The sequence below is a fragment of the Hyphopichia burtonii genome (assembly GCF_001661395.1).
Source record: "Hyphopichia burtonii NRRL Y-1933 unplaced genomic scaffold HYPBUscaffold_8, whole genome shotgun sequence".
NCBI lineage: Eukaryota > Fungi > Ascomycota > Pichiomycetes > Serinales > Debaryomycetaceae > Hyphopichia > Hyphopichia burtonii.
The window spans coordinates 401,353-419,666 of NW_017963735.1; the positions used below are offsets into that span (position 1 = coordinate 401,353).

The following is an 18,314-nucleotide window of genomic DNA, read 5'->3' on the forward strand; positions in this document are numbered from 1 at the left end:
TACAACGGCTGTCAAGCGAAGCAAAAAAAAATAGCGGGATGGGCATCAGTTGATAACAATAATTAAAATCGATAATTGGAAATCGTAAGGTTTACAAAACAGTATAGCTATACATACAGTCAAGAGGATATATATGTATATATATATGTATCCAGATATAAAAGAGTTTCGTTTCTAGAGATCAAGACTTGAAAAATAGAACAAGGAATCATTTTGCCAATTAGAGTTTGATATCAAATGGCATCCGGAACAATATTGAGTGCTTCAATTGGCTATGGATTTAGCGTGGGGTTGGGTATCTTATTCGCCATAGTGATGATTATCATTTCATTCATTCTAAAGAGATATTGTGGAGAAAAACAGACTTCAGAGAGTTTTAGTACTGCAAATAGAAATGTTAAATCTGGTATGATAGCCGTGTGTGTGATTTCGTCCTGGTGTTGGCCGGCAACTTTATTGACAAGTACTGCTTGGGCATATTCTTATTCATTTGGTAACTTCTTGTATTGTATGGCAGGTGGAGTTCAAATCATTCTATTTTGTTTTTTATGTATTCAGATCAAACTCCATAGTCCTGGAGCACATACGGTTTCAGAAATTGTAAAGATAAGATTTGGTAAAAAGGGGCATTCAGTTCTATTATTTTATATCATAGCTACTAATATAATGGTTCTGTCAACTTTGTTATTGGGTGGTGCTCAAGCGTTTGCTAGTGCAACTGGAATGCACGTTGTTGCTGCTTCATTTCTTCTTCCTCTTGGGGTTGTCATTTATACTTTGGGTGGTGGGCTAAAAGCCGTCTTTATATGCGATTGGATACACACTGTAGTTATTTATATCATTATATGTGTGCTTTGTTTCAAGGTTTTTGCATCAAATGATTCCCTAATAGGCTCACCTGGTAGAATGTGGGAATTACTTAAAGAAATTGAAACCATTCATCCAACAGCTCTTGCAAAAAATTATTTAACTTGGAAGAATCCTCAAATGTTCTTGATTAGTTGGAGTGTATGTATTGGTGGATTTGCTTCAGTTTTTGGAGATCCAAGTTACGGTCAAAAAGCTATTGCTGCTTCTCCGAAATCAGTCGTGACTGGTTACATAATGGGTGGAATATGTTGGTTCATCATTCCTTGGGCATTGGGATCGGCTGCTGGTTTGAGTTCTAGAGTTTTGGCTGGAACTTATAAAGGTTTTAGGACGTATCCCAATGCTTTGAGTGAGGCTGAAGTTTCTTCTGGTATGGCTTTGTTTTATTCCATGGAAGCACTTCTTGGAAATTCGGGAGCTACTGCTGCAGCTTTAATGTTGTTCATGTCAGTCACTTCAGCTTTCTCAGCTGAGCTTGTTGCCTTCTCATCGGTATTTTCTTTTGATATCTATAAAAGTTATCTTCATAAGTCTGCTTCTGGTGCTCAAGTCTTCAGAATGAACCACATAAGTATAATTGTTTTTTCCCTATTTATTAGTGCTGTGGCAGTAATATTCAATTATATCGGTGTTACTCTAGGTTGGTTGATGTCTTTTTACGGTATCATTTTGACTCCTGAAGTTTTTATTCTAATTTTTTCATTGTTTTGGAAGAAAACTTCCTCTGAAAGTATTTTCATTGGAGCTCCATTGGGGACTTTATCCGGTATAGCATGTTGGATTGGCTCTGCTTATCATTATGGTGGCTCTGTTGATAAAGATACATTATTTCTTGTAATTCCAAATCTAATTGGGAACTTTGTGGCTTTGTTTTCAACCATGTTCTACATGATAATTATTTCGTATTTGAAACCTGCCGACTTTGACTTTACAAGCTTGGCCCCAAAATTTGAAATTGGTGATGACGCTGATTCACATTTAAAAGAAAACATTACTCTTCAAGATGATGACAGAAGACAATTGAAGAGAGGTTTATGGGTTTCGGCTATATTTTCCGTTCTTATAGTTTTTGGTGGTTATATAATAGTACCTTTATGTTTTTATGGGACAGAATATGAATTTAGCAAAGCCTATTTCACCCAGTGGATTGTTATCATGATGATCTGGTTAATTCTAGCAACAATATATGTCATTGTATACCCTATCTATCAAGGACGAAAATCGTTGGCAAGAATTTGCCGTATGATGCTAGCAGAGTTCTCACAAAAAGAACAGAGACAGGAAATCGAATTGGTTCAAGAAATCGAAGAGGATAATTCTGGTAAAGAAAAGGTTGTATGAGATCTTGATTTATTCATGTTTTGAAAGAAAAAGATGAAAAAAATGCAACACAAGTGGTAAATTTGGGTGTAGATTATTTATTAAGTATTTGTATAAATATAAAGTTAATGAAAATGATTATCAATAATGATGGCTGTAAGAATAAATCAAAAATGTAATAAGAATAGTAATACCATAATAGTAATTATAATAATAATAATAACAAAACATCCAGTTTATGGCTTGATAACTGGAATTACAAGAATTAAATTTCATTAACTAGCTGTAGACATGAATCAAGTGATTCTTCAAGAGCACCTTTATTCATGGATACGACGTCCTTCAATATACTTTTATCAAGAGCAGGAAACATTTCTTTAAGCTGACTATAAGTCTTATCAGATTCTCGTTTGATTCTTTCTTCTTCCTCACGTATGGAGTTCTGTGTTTGTTCCTGTTGTTCCTGTTGTCCTCTCTGTTGATCAGCTAACGGAGATTCATTTTGAGGAGAAGGCGAGAGGAAGTTTGAAAGAGACTTGGTAAACATCTCAGCACTAGTAAAGAGCACATTTGAAGGAGAAAGACTATGTTGAGGTCCATTGTTTTCGATTAGATGATGAGGTTGTGGTTGAACTAACTTGGTTGGCTGGGAAATTTCGAATGTCTTTTTCTGTGCCTCCCAAGCTTCTATATGGGCGTCATAAGCTTCTTTGCTGATAGTGAGTTTATCAAAAGAAATACTTTGGATGAAGCCAACTGCACCTTGTAAGGAGGAGAGGTAATAACTAGTTTCACCATGATTCAACCATTCTTCGCCTCTATAACTTTCAATATAATGAATATTACTGATAATGTTTGGGGTTCTGGATTTGATTATGATCAAGATAAGAAGAGGCATAAATGCATCGGCATTAGTTTCTTTGCTGTTAGCTTTTAAAAAGCTGAATATTATTTTGCAAGAGTTCAATATACAAATTATCTTGTCTCTAGGAGCCCTGTATTTGTCGATTTTGTTTAGCTCAGTTATGGCATAATCCATAAAGCTCAAATCGGCTTTTTTATTACCAAGCTTAAACTTAGTTAATTCATCTAAATCGACATCTAAGTGATTACCATCAACCCAGCTGAATTTTTCGATTTGTTGACTGAACGACACATCACTCTGAATATCTGATAAGGAAGTTTCACATAGATTCACGGATTGGTTTGCTAATTCTGGTGGGAAGCAAATCTCGTATAATCTATTCATGATTAACTTTTCAATCCCTTCACGAGAGTTTTCTATATCTATGTAGTCCAATGAGGCAAATGGTTCATACTCCTGAAACTTTTCGCTTATGAAAAATTTAAAATCATTGATTATTTTTATTTTTTGTTCATAGGTGAATTGAAATGATTGTCTAGTGAAAGATATCAAGAATGATCTGATATAACGTACAATTGGATCAGCACTTTTTTTCTTCAAGTGGTTCAAGAAATTTTGAAAATCAAAGGGTTTATGTGATTGAAGATATTGTTCCTCAGGGTTAACATGAACTTGTGTTTCTCTAATCGAATTGTTACGATGTCTTGGAGGTCGAATAGGAATAGATGTGGGTTCGCTATCTGGTGATTGACTGAGGTTAGTTTTATCATTGGCAGTTTTCAATTCATATTCCTCCACTGGGGCGCTCTGTTCTTCTTCATTTCCTGTGATATCATCAAGACTCTTGTCTTTTTCCTCCTTCTTTTCATCGAATTCGCTTTCATGTTCACTAGATAAAGACTTAATTGGAGATGACAGGCCAGTATTTTCTATTTTGGAGGTGGCAGCCATATTTGTGTTTGGAATTATGTATGGTTGAATTGTCATGGAAGATGGTGTTGGCTTCTCACTTATTTCTGATTCAACTACTTTTTCTGTTACTTGATCATCGTTAGATTCTTTAAACTCATTAGTCTCTGAAGCCTTTTTTTCTTTGCTAGCAAATGTGTAATCTTCCTTTGGGTCCTCCTTCTTGGCTTGTTTAGCAAACTCTTTGTATTTCTCCGTTACTGGATCATCACTCTCTTCTGGTTCACTTTTATTGGCCGATTTATTATTATCAATATCAAACTTGTCGAAAAGACCAATCAAATCTTTTCCTATTGAATCCTTTTTGGTTTTCATGTTACTACCTTCATCTAAAGCAACAGCGGGAATAGTATTACTCAATGTTGTTGATTTTCCTACGCTATTGAATTTAGGAGTATTAGGTTCGGATGTCGTTGGAGTTGATTTAGAAGCCAAATGTGGCATGGGGAGTTTGGGAGAACTGGTCCCGATATCCGCACCTATCTGATTCTTGCTAGCTCCCCCATCACCGTTATTCGATTTCGAATGTGCTCTTTCATTAGATGGGGCCGCTGATAATGAAGTTGTATTTGTATTGGTAGTGGAGGTAGTAGGCGTCGCCTTCTTTATGTTGAACGCTAAATGGCTATTGAATGACATTCCTGGGTGGTTTGATCAACGCATGTGGTTCACTATTCAAGCGAATCTATCAAGTTCAGTCAATTGGGATGACTTATTAGCTTAGCTTTATTCTCATGGGACATTTAAATTTTTCTAAAAATGCGGAAAGGGTGAAACTCGCAAATGATTTATAAAAATACTAAAAAATCTCTAAAGTAGTACTACAACTCTTTAACTAAGATTAATATTATATTGAATTTCGTTAAAGTATAAAATGATATCGTAATATAGTACAAGTTGTTATATCTATGTAATTTAATAATGTAGAGTTCTTACTCATGAGTGTTAGCTCACTTTAGGTTAAGTTTTAGTTTGAATGCTGGCTTTGGACGGGAATCATCACTGTTTTTACGAGATGATTCATCATTTTTCTCTTGGGTATCTCTTCCAGACTCAGTTTCTGCCAAAGAAGTTTGTTCTTTCTTGATATTTTCTTCGGGGGGTGTCAGAGATCGGCTTTTCTCTTCACCTGGATGAATATAGATCTTAGTTTTCTTCTTCTTTGTTCCTTGATTGGAAGAAAACGGACTACTGGATTTTGAAAAGGGAGACGCTGCTCTTTCAAAAGGTTTTGTTTCTAATTTGGCTTCTGGTTCTACCAGGGCACTTCTTGAAGGTGGCCTGGAAGGTGGTCTGGATCCGTTTGGTGTTGTTATTGACTTCATATTATTAGTTGGAGGGTTTTTTGAAAAATTGAGCTTGATCTTTCGTTTATTTTCTGATAATTTCTCATCTGTTGTTGTATCATCTGAATTCTTCACCAGACTTGCTTTCTGACTCTCATCTTTGGCATTGTTGATGGAGCTTATAGCTTCGCCTCCATTACTAGTGTCATCGATTATGGGAGTCTCATTTGGTGTCTCTTCAGAAACTGCTGAATCTTTGGATTCAGGAAATGGCTGGGCAGATACTAGAACTTTCTTTTCTTTGGTAAGAATTTTAACATACCTTGGTACTTCATTCTTTGGTACAAGAATATCCCTAATGATTTCTCTATTCTTTTTATTCGTGAATTTGAAGGTAATCTTGGAATTGCTTTTCTTTGGAGAAGGCTTGGGGATTTCAAACACGTCAGGTTCTGCTGGTAATGATCTCTTTTTGAATTTGAAAGTTAATTTATACTTGTTTTTAGGATCAGCTACTACCAATTGTGGTTCTTTTTCGGCCTTTTTGGTGACTGCAACTTCTGGCTTTTTAGCTTCTGGCTTTTTAGCTTCTGGCTTTTTAACTTCTGGCTTTTTAGCTTCTGGCTTTTTAGTAACCTTCTTTTCACTTGGTTCTGCGCCCGAAGAAAGTTTTATCTTCAATTTTGGCTCGGTGGCTGGTTTGATTGGTGAAGGTTCTTGTGGGGCTTTAGCCTTCTCTGAATTCTTTTCATTATTCGATTTGAATGAAGACAATTGAATTTTGAATCTTCCTTCTCTCTTGATGACCACTTTACCCCCACCAACATTTTTAAGTACAATCTTCTTCTTCAATTCATTCAAGGCAACACTAGGAACTGGTACCCTAACGACAAAGCTGTCAATCTCTTTATAAAGGATTTGACAAATACTGAATATATTTCTTCTTTCGTAAACACTTAGTAAAGAAGAATGAATAAGTTCCCAAAATGTATTTTTCAATCCTTGACCAATCGAGTAGTCCCTTCTTAACAATTCGATTGCACCATTTAATGTTTCTCTAGCAAATGCATCTCTTCTTGAATTAATTTCAGCGTTCGACGTATCTTCTACAATGACCATGTTGGTTTGATTGGTAGTCATCCTGGAACCAGCTTCCATAAGTTTTTCAAGCGTCTTGAATTCTGGATCATCTAAAGTAGATGGAGTTCCATCTATTGCGGCAATGCAAATTGAGTTTATGAATGCGTCGATTAATTTATTTCTTAAAGTGTGATCTGAAAAATCTAATAAACAAACCTTCAAAAAGTATTGCAATATATCTCGATTTTTTAGACCACCCAAAATTAAAATACCTCTGAAAGCTGCAACTCGTATTTCGACAGGATACTTCTCCAAAGTATAGTACAAAAGATCTTCGAAAGTGAGCTGAATCTTCCCGTGAGTTGCCAAAACGATCTTTTGTTGTAAGCAGGTAAGGGAGATTATATTTTGATACGAAGGAATCCACTCATCCAATTTTTGTAGACGAGACATTTCACTAACTGCTAATTCCAAAAACTTATCCTTCGAGGTAGAATTATTATCTTCCAGTTCAGCATATGTGAGAGGATTATCAACTTGTAACTCACCGCTAGTATTCAAAGCACTGTTGGCGAGGGCCTTAATCAACTCAGAAAGGTAGAAACAATCTTGAAAATCATTGTTTGAATTGTCATTATATTTGACAATGTTAAGTAGCAATGTTCTTATTTCCTGAGGGACATTACCATCATCATCCCTTACATCGCTCAATATTTTTGGAATTTCCTTCTGCAAGAAAAAATTATTGAAATCATTGAAATCATTGCTTGAGGGAACAAAACTATTAGGAAAGCAAAATAATTTCTGGTAAACTTTCAAAAGATATTCTATTCCGATAAATCTATTGTCAGGGCGAGAGAAAGATGCAAGTGCTTGAGCTGCTGCAATTCTAATACCATAAAAGTATCTTTTGTCCATTAAAGTTCTAGTAAGAATCGAACAATAAATGGGGTTAGGCTTTTCTATGTCTCCGAAATAACTGACTGCATCGTATTGAGCTTCCACATCTCTATCATATTGTAGTTGAGCTCCAAACATGTAATCCGGTTGTTTGACATTTATTTTGGCAATCCACTCAAAGTCAGTATCAACCCTAATCCATTCAAATGGGTCATTATATAGAACTTCATCTTCATGTCTAGCCCAATCACTTAAATTCCACTCTTGTATTTCTTGAGAAGACATTAATACATCACCAAGTTTACTGAAATTACTATTTGGTTCATTATTATCTTCTTTATTCTTTTTCAATCTTTTGAATTTTGAATTATATTGTATATCTAAACGAACAACGCCTTCTTTCAAGTCAACAATATGTTCGTATGGAGTTCCATCAGCCTCATGAACTCTAATTGTCATTGGGCCTAGGAACACCGGTTGAATTGGAAAAGAAGGCTCATCATCAAGATAAGAAATGGAGTCATTAATGAAAGTTTGGGGATTAGGATGAGGTTTCTTTGTTTCCAGGTGTTGGACTTGTCTGATACTCATTTCAATCATTGAACGTTTTTTATTGAAACTTTGCGTTATGTTAAAAATTGGAACACCGGCACCAAGGATCCATTGTCTGAAAAAGATGTCAAGTTTATTACGATTAACTTTTTCACAAACGTATTGGAAATGCAGAGTTGATAAGGTACCATTTTGTAGATCACCGGACATAGCTTGTAAGAATAACTTTGGTAAGACTCGAGAAAGACCAAATGATTTATCAGTTTTAGTCATTCTTCTATCCAAGATGAAAAGAACAATTGGGGACTTTAATTTAATAAAGTCTAAATCAAGATCTGATATTGGGAATCTGAAAAAATAATTTCCTAATGGTTTTTTATTTATATCTTCTTCCACAATTTTATTCATTTTCTGTTTTATTTTATAGCGATACTCATTAACACCCATTAATTCCCTAATAAATTGATAAGCTATGTATCTAGCTATACCGATGGTACACCAAAAATCATTAAAAGTTTGGGGTACTATATTAATACCAGACCATTGGGTGGTTATACTTTCTAATAAGGTTTCAGTAACAGTGAACATAGGTTCAACTATATCAGCAGGATATAAGAGCTTATCGTTAACTATAGCAAGACCAGCGAAATTATTAGTTTCGGAAACACAACCACTTACAAAAGCAATTGCAAAAGAGCTGAAAGGAAATGACCCAAACTCATTCAGGAAATACTCCATTGCTCTATTGGCGAAAACACAAGTATTTTCTGCTAGTTCTTGTTGATCTGGGAGACAATATATTGTCACGGGTGAATTTGCATTATCTTTTTCTATATCATCAAAATTACCAGGTTCAAGTTCATTTTCAATATCATCAGTAATATCCTGGGCTGGTTTGGATAAAGTAATAGTTTGGAAGCAACCAAGAGCCCAACCCACATGATGAGCACAAACGGGGTTAAAGATTGACCATGACACCACTTTCTTAGATAAATCTATCGAATGGGGAGTTTCCTTAACATTATTGAAGTCACCAGTACATATGGATAATTCGTAATCAGCATCGTCTTCGTCTTCATCCTCCTCCTCCAATTCTCCATCTACAGACAGAGCCTTGCGTTTCTTTCTTGATTTGATTTCTTCTTTAGAACCAATTACTCTTGGATTCCCAATATCTTTGACAGTACGAGGAATATTTATTTCTATTGTCCAAGTAGACCTCTCCCACAAGTTATCTATACATGGGACCCAAGAAGACGTTGATATGTTATACTCTGAGTTAACTGTGTAGGCATGCCAAAATTTTTTATCGGTTTTATCATTAGTTAAGAAATTGACCCCATTCTTGCTATTAATACATTCGTACTCTATGAGGACTTGAATTGGACTATAAACTTCATTGGAAGTACTTTTCGATTTGAGATGAAGCGGAGTTAAAGTGTTTGCGGCTTCACTGCCGGGGGTATGTAATGAATTTATATCAGTCAATTCAAACTTCATATTATCAGGAAGTATGATGATGAGTTCTTCGGTATTCCCGTTCAAATGTTTCTCAAACGGATCTCTAGAGTCAAAATTCACTTCACCAAACACATGATTGAGTTTTTGCCTTATTAGATGATGCTGGTGGATATTGAGATCACGCGAGTACAAGTCAAAGATATTGATTGTTTGGTTCTCTATGCATTCCTCGAAAACGGTATCATCATTGATGTAGAGATTATCTTTATAAATATAATTGGCGTGCCTTATATTATTCACGTAAACATCCTTTATATTCATCTCCCTGCAATCTAGACTGATGGTCTTCAATGTATTCGATGTGGGGACTATCGTGAGTTCTGTAAAACCATCGATTTTCCTCTGGGCCAAATCCACATCTATATTCACTCTCTGATGGGCCACCTTGAGCTGTTGGGTCAGTAGATTCACGTTTTTCCCTGACTTAGCAGCCTTCCCAGTCTTAGGAGTGTTGCTCAGACCCCCGCCATTGATACGCGGCGTCAAGCCTCCATTCTGTAATAAGTCCATGTGGGATGTGCTGGGCATACTTTGTATGTGGAAATCACGGTGGACCTATCGATATTGCAACTAGTCGAAGTTAATTGATTAAGTTTAGATGTTGCCGCTGGGTTTTAAAGAGATTTCGAAGTTGTTTTTTTTTTTTTTTTGATTTTTTTGACCTTTTTTGGTTCCTGCACATAAAGGACTTACAAACTACGGAGATTTTTTTGCAATTTGCAATAACTTCATTAAATTACGTACAAGTTCTCCTTCAAGAAGCACTCAGAGGCAATGGTGTTGCCGGTATTGATGGTTGGGATGTGGAGGATCTGTGTTTGGTTGGAGTTGGTTATCAAGGGAACACCTTGGGATAATTGGGTATGAATATTCCGTTTGGGAAAGGATTCTTTGACCAAGTTTTGGTATTTGGGGGTATAGGGAATGAGTTTGATCTTTTGAGGACCCAGAAGAGACCTGAGTTTGAGCCAGAATCGTCTATCGAACAAAATCCAGTCGGACCATTCCTGAGTGATGCTAGTGTCTAGGGTGGTCCTGTCGATGTCCTCTGCTAGTAATGGCTGTCTTGAAAAAGAGATGGTGACGAAGTTGTTGTTGACTCGAGCCGCCATGAGGAGATTCAAGTAGGTCAAAGTCAAACGGCTGGATGGGTTCAGTTTGTACCATTGTTGGAATTGGGGGACTGCTCTTCTTTCTAATTTGGCGTATGCCCAGTGGTAGTGTTTTATTGATGAATATGGGTATAATACCAGGTACAAGAGACGACTGAGAAGTAGCTGGTCTGAGGGTTCTGATACCCAGGGGGCTGGAAACGATATTTCGACCCTCGCCTTAGCGTGGTCATGGGCGATTAGGTTATTTGCTTCGAGGTAGTTCATTCGAAATTTTATACGTTGTTCAAGCATACTGGTGAATTGAACCACCTCTTGATGAGTGCCAACTAGTTCTTCCCGCAGTAGCAACGAGCCAAGCAGCGTATCTCCTGTCTGGACCCGGGCAGGAATCTCCTTATTGATCAAGTATCGAAACGCATTCCGCTTGGTCAATTGAGGGTCACTATTGGTGGGGTCTTCAAACCACCTTATGCCGTTGCTCCGGCACGTTCCAATGATTTCCAGCTTATCAAAAGCTAGCAATGGCCTCAACACCTGAATGGGTTCCACAACAGAAGTGGGTGCCTTTGGCATCACCGGTAAATGCGCTTGTTGTTTAAGTCCCACCAACCCAAAAAGAGATGAATTCTGTTGCAACCGCTGGAGAAAGGTCTCTAGCTGGTCATTGAGATTATGGGCCAATAAAACACTTCTTATCCCACTTTCTAAACACATCTTCTGAAATGCTTCGTACCGTTTCTTTCTTGCAACCTCTTCAAAATTACTAATGGACTTGACATCCCCCTCTGAATACGTCAACGATCGTATATAGTGATCCACCCCCCACTGCTTCACCACCTCGCCAACCTGCATGGCTTCTTTCCTGGACCCGTCTCGATATCCATGATCAATCGTAACGGCTGATATTTCCATGTCTTTCTGATGCTCATCTCGGTATCGACTCAATAAGTAGGCCAAACACATCGAGTCAACTCCTCCAGAAAGCGCAACTAGCACCTTCCGAGGAAGCCCTCCGCCAAAGCTACCCAACACATGCTGTTTGAAGCTGCCATTGGTGATCATAGTCTTCAGTCTTGAATGAACGATGTAATTAAATGTTATGTAAGTGATTATGTAATCGCTCTTTTGGTGAGTAATCGTTGAAATCTGAACAAAAAAAAAAAAAAAAAAAAAAAAATTGAAAAACTTGGTGATTAACTTTGATTTATAACCATATTTACTCTGTTGTACTTATTGGAAAGATAGAAGTATAGCCATGGCTGAGCAAGAGTCCGGGAATCAATTTTTTAACTTCCCAAAGGAAGAAGAAAAGATCGGTCAACACTGGGAAGAAGTCGATGCTTTCCAAAGATCATTGGAAATTACTAAAGACCTCCCACCATTTGCATTTTTTGATGGTCCACCATTTGCTACTGGTACTCCTCATTATGGACATCTTTTAGCCTCTACTGTTAAGGATATCATTCCTCGTTACGCCACCATGAACGGTCACCATGTTGAAAGAAGATTTGGTTGGGATACCCATGGTTTACCAGTTGAACATGAGATTGACAAAAAATTGGGTATTACTGGTAAAGATGATGTTATGAATATGGGTATTGATAAATATAATGCTGAATGTCGTTCTATTGTTATGAGATATGCTGGTGAATGGCGTAAAACCGTTAGTAGATTGGGTAGATGGATTGATATGGATAATGATTATAAAACGTTATACCCAGAATTTATGGAATCCGTTTGGTGGGTTTTCAAACAATTATATGAAAAAAACTCTGTTTACAGAGGGTTGAGAGTCATGCCTTATTCTACCGGTTGTACCACTCCTCTTTCTAATTTTGAAGCTCAACAAAATTATAAAGAAGTTAATGATCCAGCCGTTACCGTTGGTTTCCCATTAGTTGATGATGAAAACACTTGGTTGGTTGCTTGGACCACCACTCCATGGACCTTACCTTCCAACATTGCCTTGGCTGTTCACCCAGATTTAGAATATATCAAAATTTTTGATGAAGAAAAGGGTAAGAACTTTATCTTATTAGAAGGTTTATTGAAAACTTTATATAAAAAACCTGCCTCTGCTAAATTTAAGATTGTTGATAGATTTAAAGGTAAAGATTTGGATGGTCTTAAATATGTTCCTGCTTTTGATTACTTCTATGAATCATTCAAAGACTATGGTTTCAAAGTTTACTGTGCTGATTATGTTACTGCTGATTCTGGTACTGGTATTGTTCATCAAGCTCCAGCTTTTGGTGAAGAGGATTTTAACGCCGCTACTAAAGCAGGTATCATCAGTGAAGATAGATTACCTCCTAACCCAGTTGACGATGTTGGTGCTTTCACTAATGAAGTTTCTGAATTCAAAGGTGTTTACGTTAAAGATGCTGATAAATTAATCATCAAAAAATTGACTGAAAATGGAAGACTTTTAGTTAATACTCAACTTAAGCACTCTTATCCTTTCTGTTGGAGATCTGATACTCCTTTGATTTACAGAACCGTTCCTGCTTGGTTTGTTCGTATCGGTGAAATCATTCCAGATATGTTGAAAAATGTTGAACAAACTAATTGGGTCCCTTCTAACATTAAAGAAAAAAGATTTTCAAATTGGATTTCTAATGCCAGAGATTGGAACATTTCCAGAAACCGTTATTGGGGTACTCCTATTCCTTTATGGGCTAGTGATGATTTAGAAGAAATCGTCTGTATTGGTTCCATTGAAGAATTGAAAGAGTTATCTGGTAATAACGATATCACTGATATCCATCGTGAAAGTATCGATCATATCACCATCCCTTCCAAACAAGGTAAAGGTCAATTAAAGAGAATTGAAGAAGTTTTCGATTGTTGGTTCGAATCTGGTTCTATGCCTTATGCTTCTAGACATTATCCATTCGAAGAGAAAGAAAAATTCAAGAGTGCTTTCCCAGCCAATTTCATTTCCGAAGGTTTAGATCAAACTAGAGGTTGGTTCTACACCTTAACTGTCTTGGGTACTCATTTGTTCAATACTGCTCCTTACCAAAACGTTATTGTTACTGGTATCGTTTTAGCCGCTGACGGTAAGAAAATGTCTAAACGTTTGAAGAATTACCCAGATCCAAATCATGTCTTAGTCCAATACGGTGCAGATGCTTTAAGATTATACTTGATCAATTCTCCTGTTTTGAGAGCTGAAACCTTGAAATTTAAAGAAGAAGGTGTTAGAGAAGTTGTTTCATCCGTTTTGTTACCTTGGTACAACTCTTATAAATTCTTAAAAGATGCTGCTGATCTTTTCAAGAAAGATAATGATCAAGATTTCATTTATGATCCTAAATTGATCTCTAACAATGTTATGGATAGATGGTTGTTAGCTTCTATCCAATCTTTAATTAAATTCATTCATGCTGAAATGACCGCTTATAGACTTTATACTGTTGTTCCAAGATTGTTAGCATTAATTGATGCTTTAACCAATTGGTACATCAGATTTAACCGTCGTCGTCTTAAGGGTTACTCTACTGAAGGTTTGGAAGACACCAAAATGGGTCTTAACACTTTGGCCGAAGGTTTGTTAACTTTGTCTAGAGCTATGGCCCCATTCACTCCATACTTAGCTGATGGTATCTACCAAAAATTAAGAGTGTACTTCCCAGATGAAGAATTAGAAAGCTTCTGTGTCAATCCAAAGATCAAGGATATTAGATCCGTTCATTTCTTAGCTTATCCAAATGTTAGAGAAGAATTATTTGATTCTGCTATTGAACTTGCAGTTTCTAGAATGCAAAAAGTCATTGATTTGGGACGTAACATTAGAGAAAAGAAAACCATCTCATTGAAGACTCCATTGAAAGAGTTGGTTATTTTACATTCTGATCCTCAATACTTAAAGGATGTCGAATCCTTGAAGGGCTACATCACTGAAGAATTAAATGTCAGAAACTTGGTCATCACTGATGATGAAGCCAAATATGGTGTTCAATATACCGCTGTTGCTGATTGGCCAGTCTTAGGTAAGAAGTTGAAGAAGGATGCTAAGAAAGTTAAAGCTGCTTTGCCATCTGTTTCATCTGAAGACATTCAAAAATTCTCTGAAACTGGTAAGATTACTGTTGATGGTATTGACTTGGTGGCTGAAGATTTGAACGTTCAACGTGGTTTACCTTCTGAAAAGGCTGAACATGGTCAAGAATCTAGATCTTCCCAAGATGTCTTGATTATTTTGGATGTCAACTTATACCCTGAATTACTTGGTGAAGGTTTAGCTAGAGAATTACTTAATCGTATCCAAAGATTACGTAAGAAGGCTGGTTTGAATACTACCGATGATGTCAAAGTCGAATATAATTTGGTCAAAGATACTATCAAATTTGACACCATTGTCAAAGATAATGAAGCTCTTTTGCTCAAATCTACTAAAAGACCATTGGCTCCTTTCACCGAAGCTAATGAATCAGCTGTTATTATTGACGAAGAACAATCTATCAATGATACCGTTTTCAACTTAAGATTGTTGAAAATCTAAGATTCTTGACTGATGTCTCATTGCTCTTTAGCTTACTCCTTTTACGTATGTGTCTGTACACATATATGCAATTTTCTTCTGTGTATTTAGAATCTATAATATAAATAATTTATAAGTTTAATTGTAATTACAAGCATTATTTAAACGACCAAGTACTGAGACCTGCACCAGCAAGCACAATCATGTTTTCACCATCAAAATCAACGTAGTCACTACTTCCCGTATCAGCTATAGTGGTGTATCGAGCACTTTCACATTCCAATTTACCATTCTCTACAGACCATAATCTCACTATTTGGTCCACAGAAGTTGATACAACTCGGTTAGGTCCTCCTGATGAAAGAGAAGTCAATGTAGCAGAAGCTGCACTTTCAACAAAGCTTTTAGATTCCAAAATCAATTCTTCTGCGTTCAGTAAGAACAAAGTATTTAAAATTAAAGAATTGTCATCACCACCCGTAACAATATTGTAACCATTCTCTGACGAAGAAACTTGGATTGCTTTAATACCATTTTGATGTAACTGCTGCTTGATGATCATTTTTCCGAATTTCGCTACTGATGCAGTTTCTTTTGTAGGGAAACTATTTAATATGGAGGTCACTTCCCAAATGGTGAGGTAACCGTCAGTTGCACCAATCATTATATAGCTCTTTTCATTGAATTTGAGGAAGTTAACATTCAAAATACAACATTTAGTGTAGTAATCATCCGCTAATGGAGTGAATACTTTGGTCTTTGAATTGAAATGCATTATTTTAATGTTTGAGTCTGAATAAACAGTTGAAATTATGAATCCGTTTTCAACCTCTAAAGTATCAAAATCCATTATACGTAAATCGGGTATATCACTTTTAGGTTTAAGTCTGGAATATTCAATAATTGCAGGAAAGCCATTGCTCAAATAGTTTAATTTCCATATGAGAAATTCCTCATTAGCAGCAGAACTGGCTGCAAAATCCTTACTTATAAATTTTACTTTTTGCAATCCGGAAACATGATTATTCAAACTCCAAAAATTTTCAATGCTACCATTTGAATATAACTTACCTAATCTTAATGTTGTATCTTCAGATGCCGAGATGATTAATTTTGATCCATCCTTTTCAGCATACTTCGAAACAGATATATCTCTAATTTCTCTTCCATGGGTACCTTCATGAATCAATCCATAATTTTGGTGATTGAATCTACCTTTGAACGATTTTATTTGTAAAGTACTTTTGCTCATGTAGATGAATTTGTAGTCAAGATCAACCGGGTTTCTATTAGAATATGGAATCAAAAGCCATTTTCTATGAGCACCTCCGCATAATTCGTTTGTTATTTCCAATTGTTTGGTCTCATTCCAAACATAGAAATAAGAAGATTTGAACCCATAAACAATCAAGTCCATATTTTTGACGAAACCACCTTCAATGAAACCTCTTGATATTTTGTTTTGATGGAAAATATCAAGGCTGAAAGTATTTGATTGATCTTTTAATAAATTTGCATACATGTAAACCCCATCTTTTACTGTCATTAAAATTGTGATTTTGTCTTTGAAAGTTTCAACGATTGAAACTGATGATATTGTATCACCTGGGCATATTTTCTTGAAGATTGCACCTAATTCTAGGCTATCATTCAGATTATTTAAATCGTAGACAGCGATACTAGTGAATCTTGAGCCAATCACCAACCAGTTATTAATTTCATCTACTAGTATATCAGTTGTGGTGAAAACATTTTGGTTTGGTTTGTTTAGTTGTTTTGATGATTCCAAAGTAATCATTTCGTTCGATAAAGTGAAAGTAAGAAGAATGAATGGCATTTTAGGATTAGGAAAGTCAATTAATGCATAGAAGTTATTTGAGGAAGTGAAACCAAGAAAGTTTATAACTTTGTTAGAGGTACCATGAGTTTGTCTTATCCAATTCTTCTCCACTGTATGGGCATCTTTGAAATTAAGACATAAAACATCTCCATTTCGACAACAGATGAGGGCGGTATTTGAAACGGAGCATGCAGTGATGAGCCCAAAGTCTTTCAATTGAGTTACATCCTGTTCACACAAACTAATTTGATGCCAAGTCGAAGTATTTTGATCCAATGTTAAGATATTACCATTAGAAGTTAACGAAACAAGCAAGTTGAGATTTGATAATTCACAGAACAGTTGAATTGCTTCATTTTTTCCAAACACTTTGCTCAGCAGTTCAGATATTTGTTGTGGAGTATAAGATAATGAAGTACCTCTATTAGCCAAATCATGGACTCTAATTTTACCATCTGCCCCACCAGTAACACATAACTTGAGAAACTTATCGTCCACATCACCTGACCATATATGTTTACCTAAATGACAGTTATCCCACAATTCCAATTGAGTTAAAAGAGAATTTCCAGGTTGATATTCCCATAGTCTCGCAGTACAATCTTCACCAGTACTAAATATTTTAACAGAGCCATCTGAAGTATCTTTAAAGAATTCAAGATTCCAAATTCTCGACCCATGACCCCATCCTGTTGCCAATAACTCACCTGTTTTCAACTCGTACAACTTTACTGATCTATCGTCCGAACAGGATATGATATATTTACCATTTTGATCGACTTTTACACCAAAGATAGACCCCTCATGTTCAGTCAAGTTATGTAAGATTTGTCTTGTGTTTAGGTTCCAGAGAATAACCCCATTCATAACTGTACCAGCTGAAATCAAAACAGTTTTATCGGCAAGAATACGAATAGATCCACTGTAGAGAATCGACTTTTCATTGCAATGTATCATGTCCAAAACTGAATAATGGCCGACAGATGACGAAACATCGACCTTGTAAATAACATTATGGGAGGTTAGAACCAAAAGGGTGCTTTCATTTAAAAACTCGGTACTGATTATCCATTCATTGATGGCCTTTTCATCTATTTTATAGTCGTATTGTTTTCTAACAAGAGAATCAAATTCGATTACCTTAAAAGAACGTCCACCAGAAACACATAACTTTTCTCCTTTTTCACTAAAAGATATATGGTGAATCTTATTCCTTTTGAAGATTTGGCTGCTGAATATCAAGGAAACATCATCTTTTTCGACTGAAAAAACTTTTAAAATGCTACCATAACCAGCAACAACGTAGTTTGAGTAGATCTTGAGTGAGGTTACAAACCCATAATGACTCAAGGGCTCAAATAGCTCTTCCTTGAATGAGGATATTGGGTTAATGTTGGTCATTTGTCAACCTGTACTTTCCAGTCAGTATGAGATGGCCGTGATGATATTTTTTTTTCAATACTTGATTTTTTTTTTGTGAGTCTGAGATGGCTGTAAAAAACAGAAATAG

The 18,314-nt window shown here is 36.1% G+C and overlaps 6 protein-coding genes across 6 annotated transcripts; 2 read left to right on the forward strand and 4 right to left on the reverse strand.

Annotated features, from left to right (window-relative positions):
• Nucleotides 1-118: 118 nt before the first annotated feature.
• On the forward strand, nucleotides 119-2,213 carry HYPBUDRAFT_144284 (sodium:solute symporter family protein; the record flags this gene model as incomplete). Its single annotated transcript, XM_020219876.1, has 1 exon — nucleotides 119-2,213. Exon 1 carries the CDS (start codon nucleotides 238-240, stop codon nucleotides 2,209-2,211), a length of 1,974 nt encoding a protein of 657 aa, XP_020074280.1. The 5' UTR covers nucleotides 119-237.
• Nucleotides 2,214-2,430: 217 nt separating this feature from the next.
• On the reverse strand, nucleotides 2,431-4,751 carry HYPBUDRAFT_154053 (guanine nucleotide exchange factor). The gene has a single exon (XM_020221874.1). It carries the CDS (start codon nucleotides 4,661-4,663, stop codon nucleotides 2,456-2,458), a length of 2,208 nt encoding a protein of 735 aa, XP_020074281.1. The 5' UTR covers nucleotides 4,664-4,751; the 3' UTR covers nucleotides 2,431-2,455.
• Nucleotides 4,752-4,882: 131 nt separating this feature from the next.
• On the reverse strand, nucleotides 4,883-8,247 carry TSM1 (Tsm1p; the record flags this gene model as incomplete). Its single annotated transcript, XM_020221875.1, has 1 exon — nucleotides 4,883-8,247. A coding segment is annotated over exon 1 (3,136 nt), but the record flags the coding sequence as incomplete, so codon positions are not given.
• Nucleotides 8,248-10,046: 1,799 nt separating this feature from the next.
• Nucleotides 10,047-11,540, reverse strand: HYPBUDRAFT_163471 (uncharacterized protein; the record flags this gene model as incomplete). Its single annotated transcript, XM_020222621.1, has 2 exons — nucleotides 10,047-10,175; nucleotides 10,260-11,540. 2 exons carry the CDS (start codon nucleotides 11,538-11,540, stop codon nucleotides 10,095-10,097), a joined length of 1,362 nt encoding a protein of 453 aa, XP_020074283.1. The 3' UTR covers nucleotides 10,047-10,094.
• A 207-nt stretch (nucleotides 11,541-11,747) lies between these two features.
• On the forward strand, nucleotides 11,748-15,069 carry ILS1 (isoleucine--tRNA ligase). The gene is made up of 2 exons (XM_020221876.1): nucleotides 11,748-12,004; nucleotides 12,025-15,069. Exons 1-2 carry the CDS (start codon nucleotides 11,972-11,974, stop codon nucleotides 14,983-14,985), a joined length of 2,994 nt encoding a protein of 997 aa, XP_020074284.1. The 5' UTR covers nucleotides 11,748-11,971; the 3' UTR covers nucleotides 14,986-15,069.
• HYPBUDRAFT_244099 (uncharacterized protein) lies at nucleotides 14,981-18,236 on the reverse strand. Its single transcript, XM_020223325.1, has one exon. It carries the CDS (start codon nucleotides 18,203-18,205, stop codon nucleotides 15,122-15,124), a length of 3,084 nt encoding a protein of 1,027 aa, XP_020074285.1. The 5' UTR covers nucleotides 18,206-18,236; the 3' UTR covers nucleotides 14,981-15,121.
• Nucleotides 18,237-18,314: the final 78 nt, after the last annotated feature.

Bases quoted from the DNA above. Each gene is read 5' to 3' on its own strand.
- HYPBUDRAFT_154053 (XM_020221874.1), bottom strand. From the start codon at position 4,663: ATGTCATTCAATAGCCATTTAGCGTTCAACATAAAGAAGGCGACGCCT.
- ILS1 (XM_020221876.1), top strand. From the start codon at position 11,972: ATGTTGAAAGAAGATTTGGTTGGGATACCCATG.
- HYPBUDRAFT_244099 (XM_020223325.1), bottom strand. From the start codon at position 18,205: ATGACCAACATTAACCCAATATCCTCATTCAAGGAAGAGCTATTTGAG.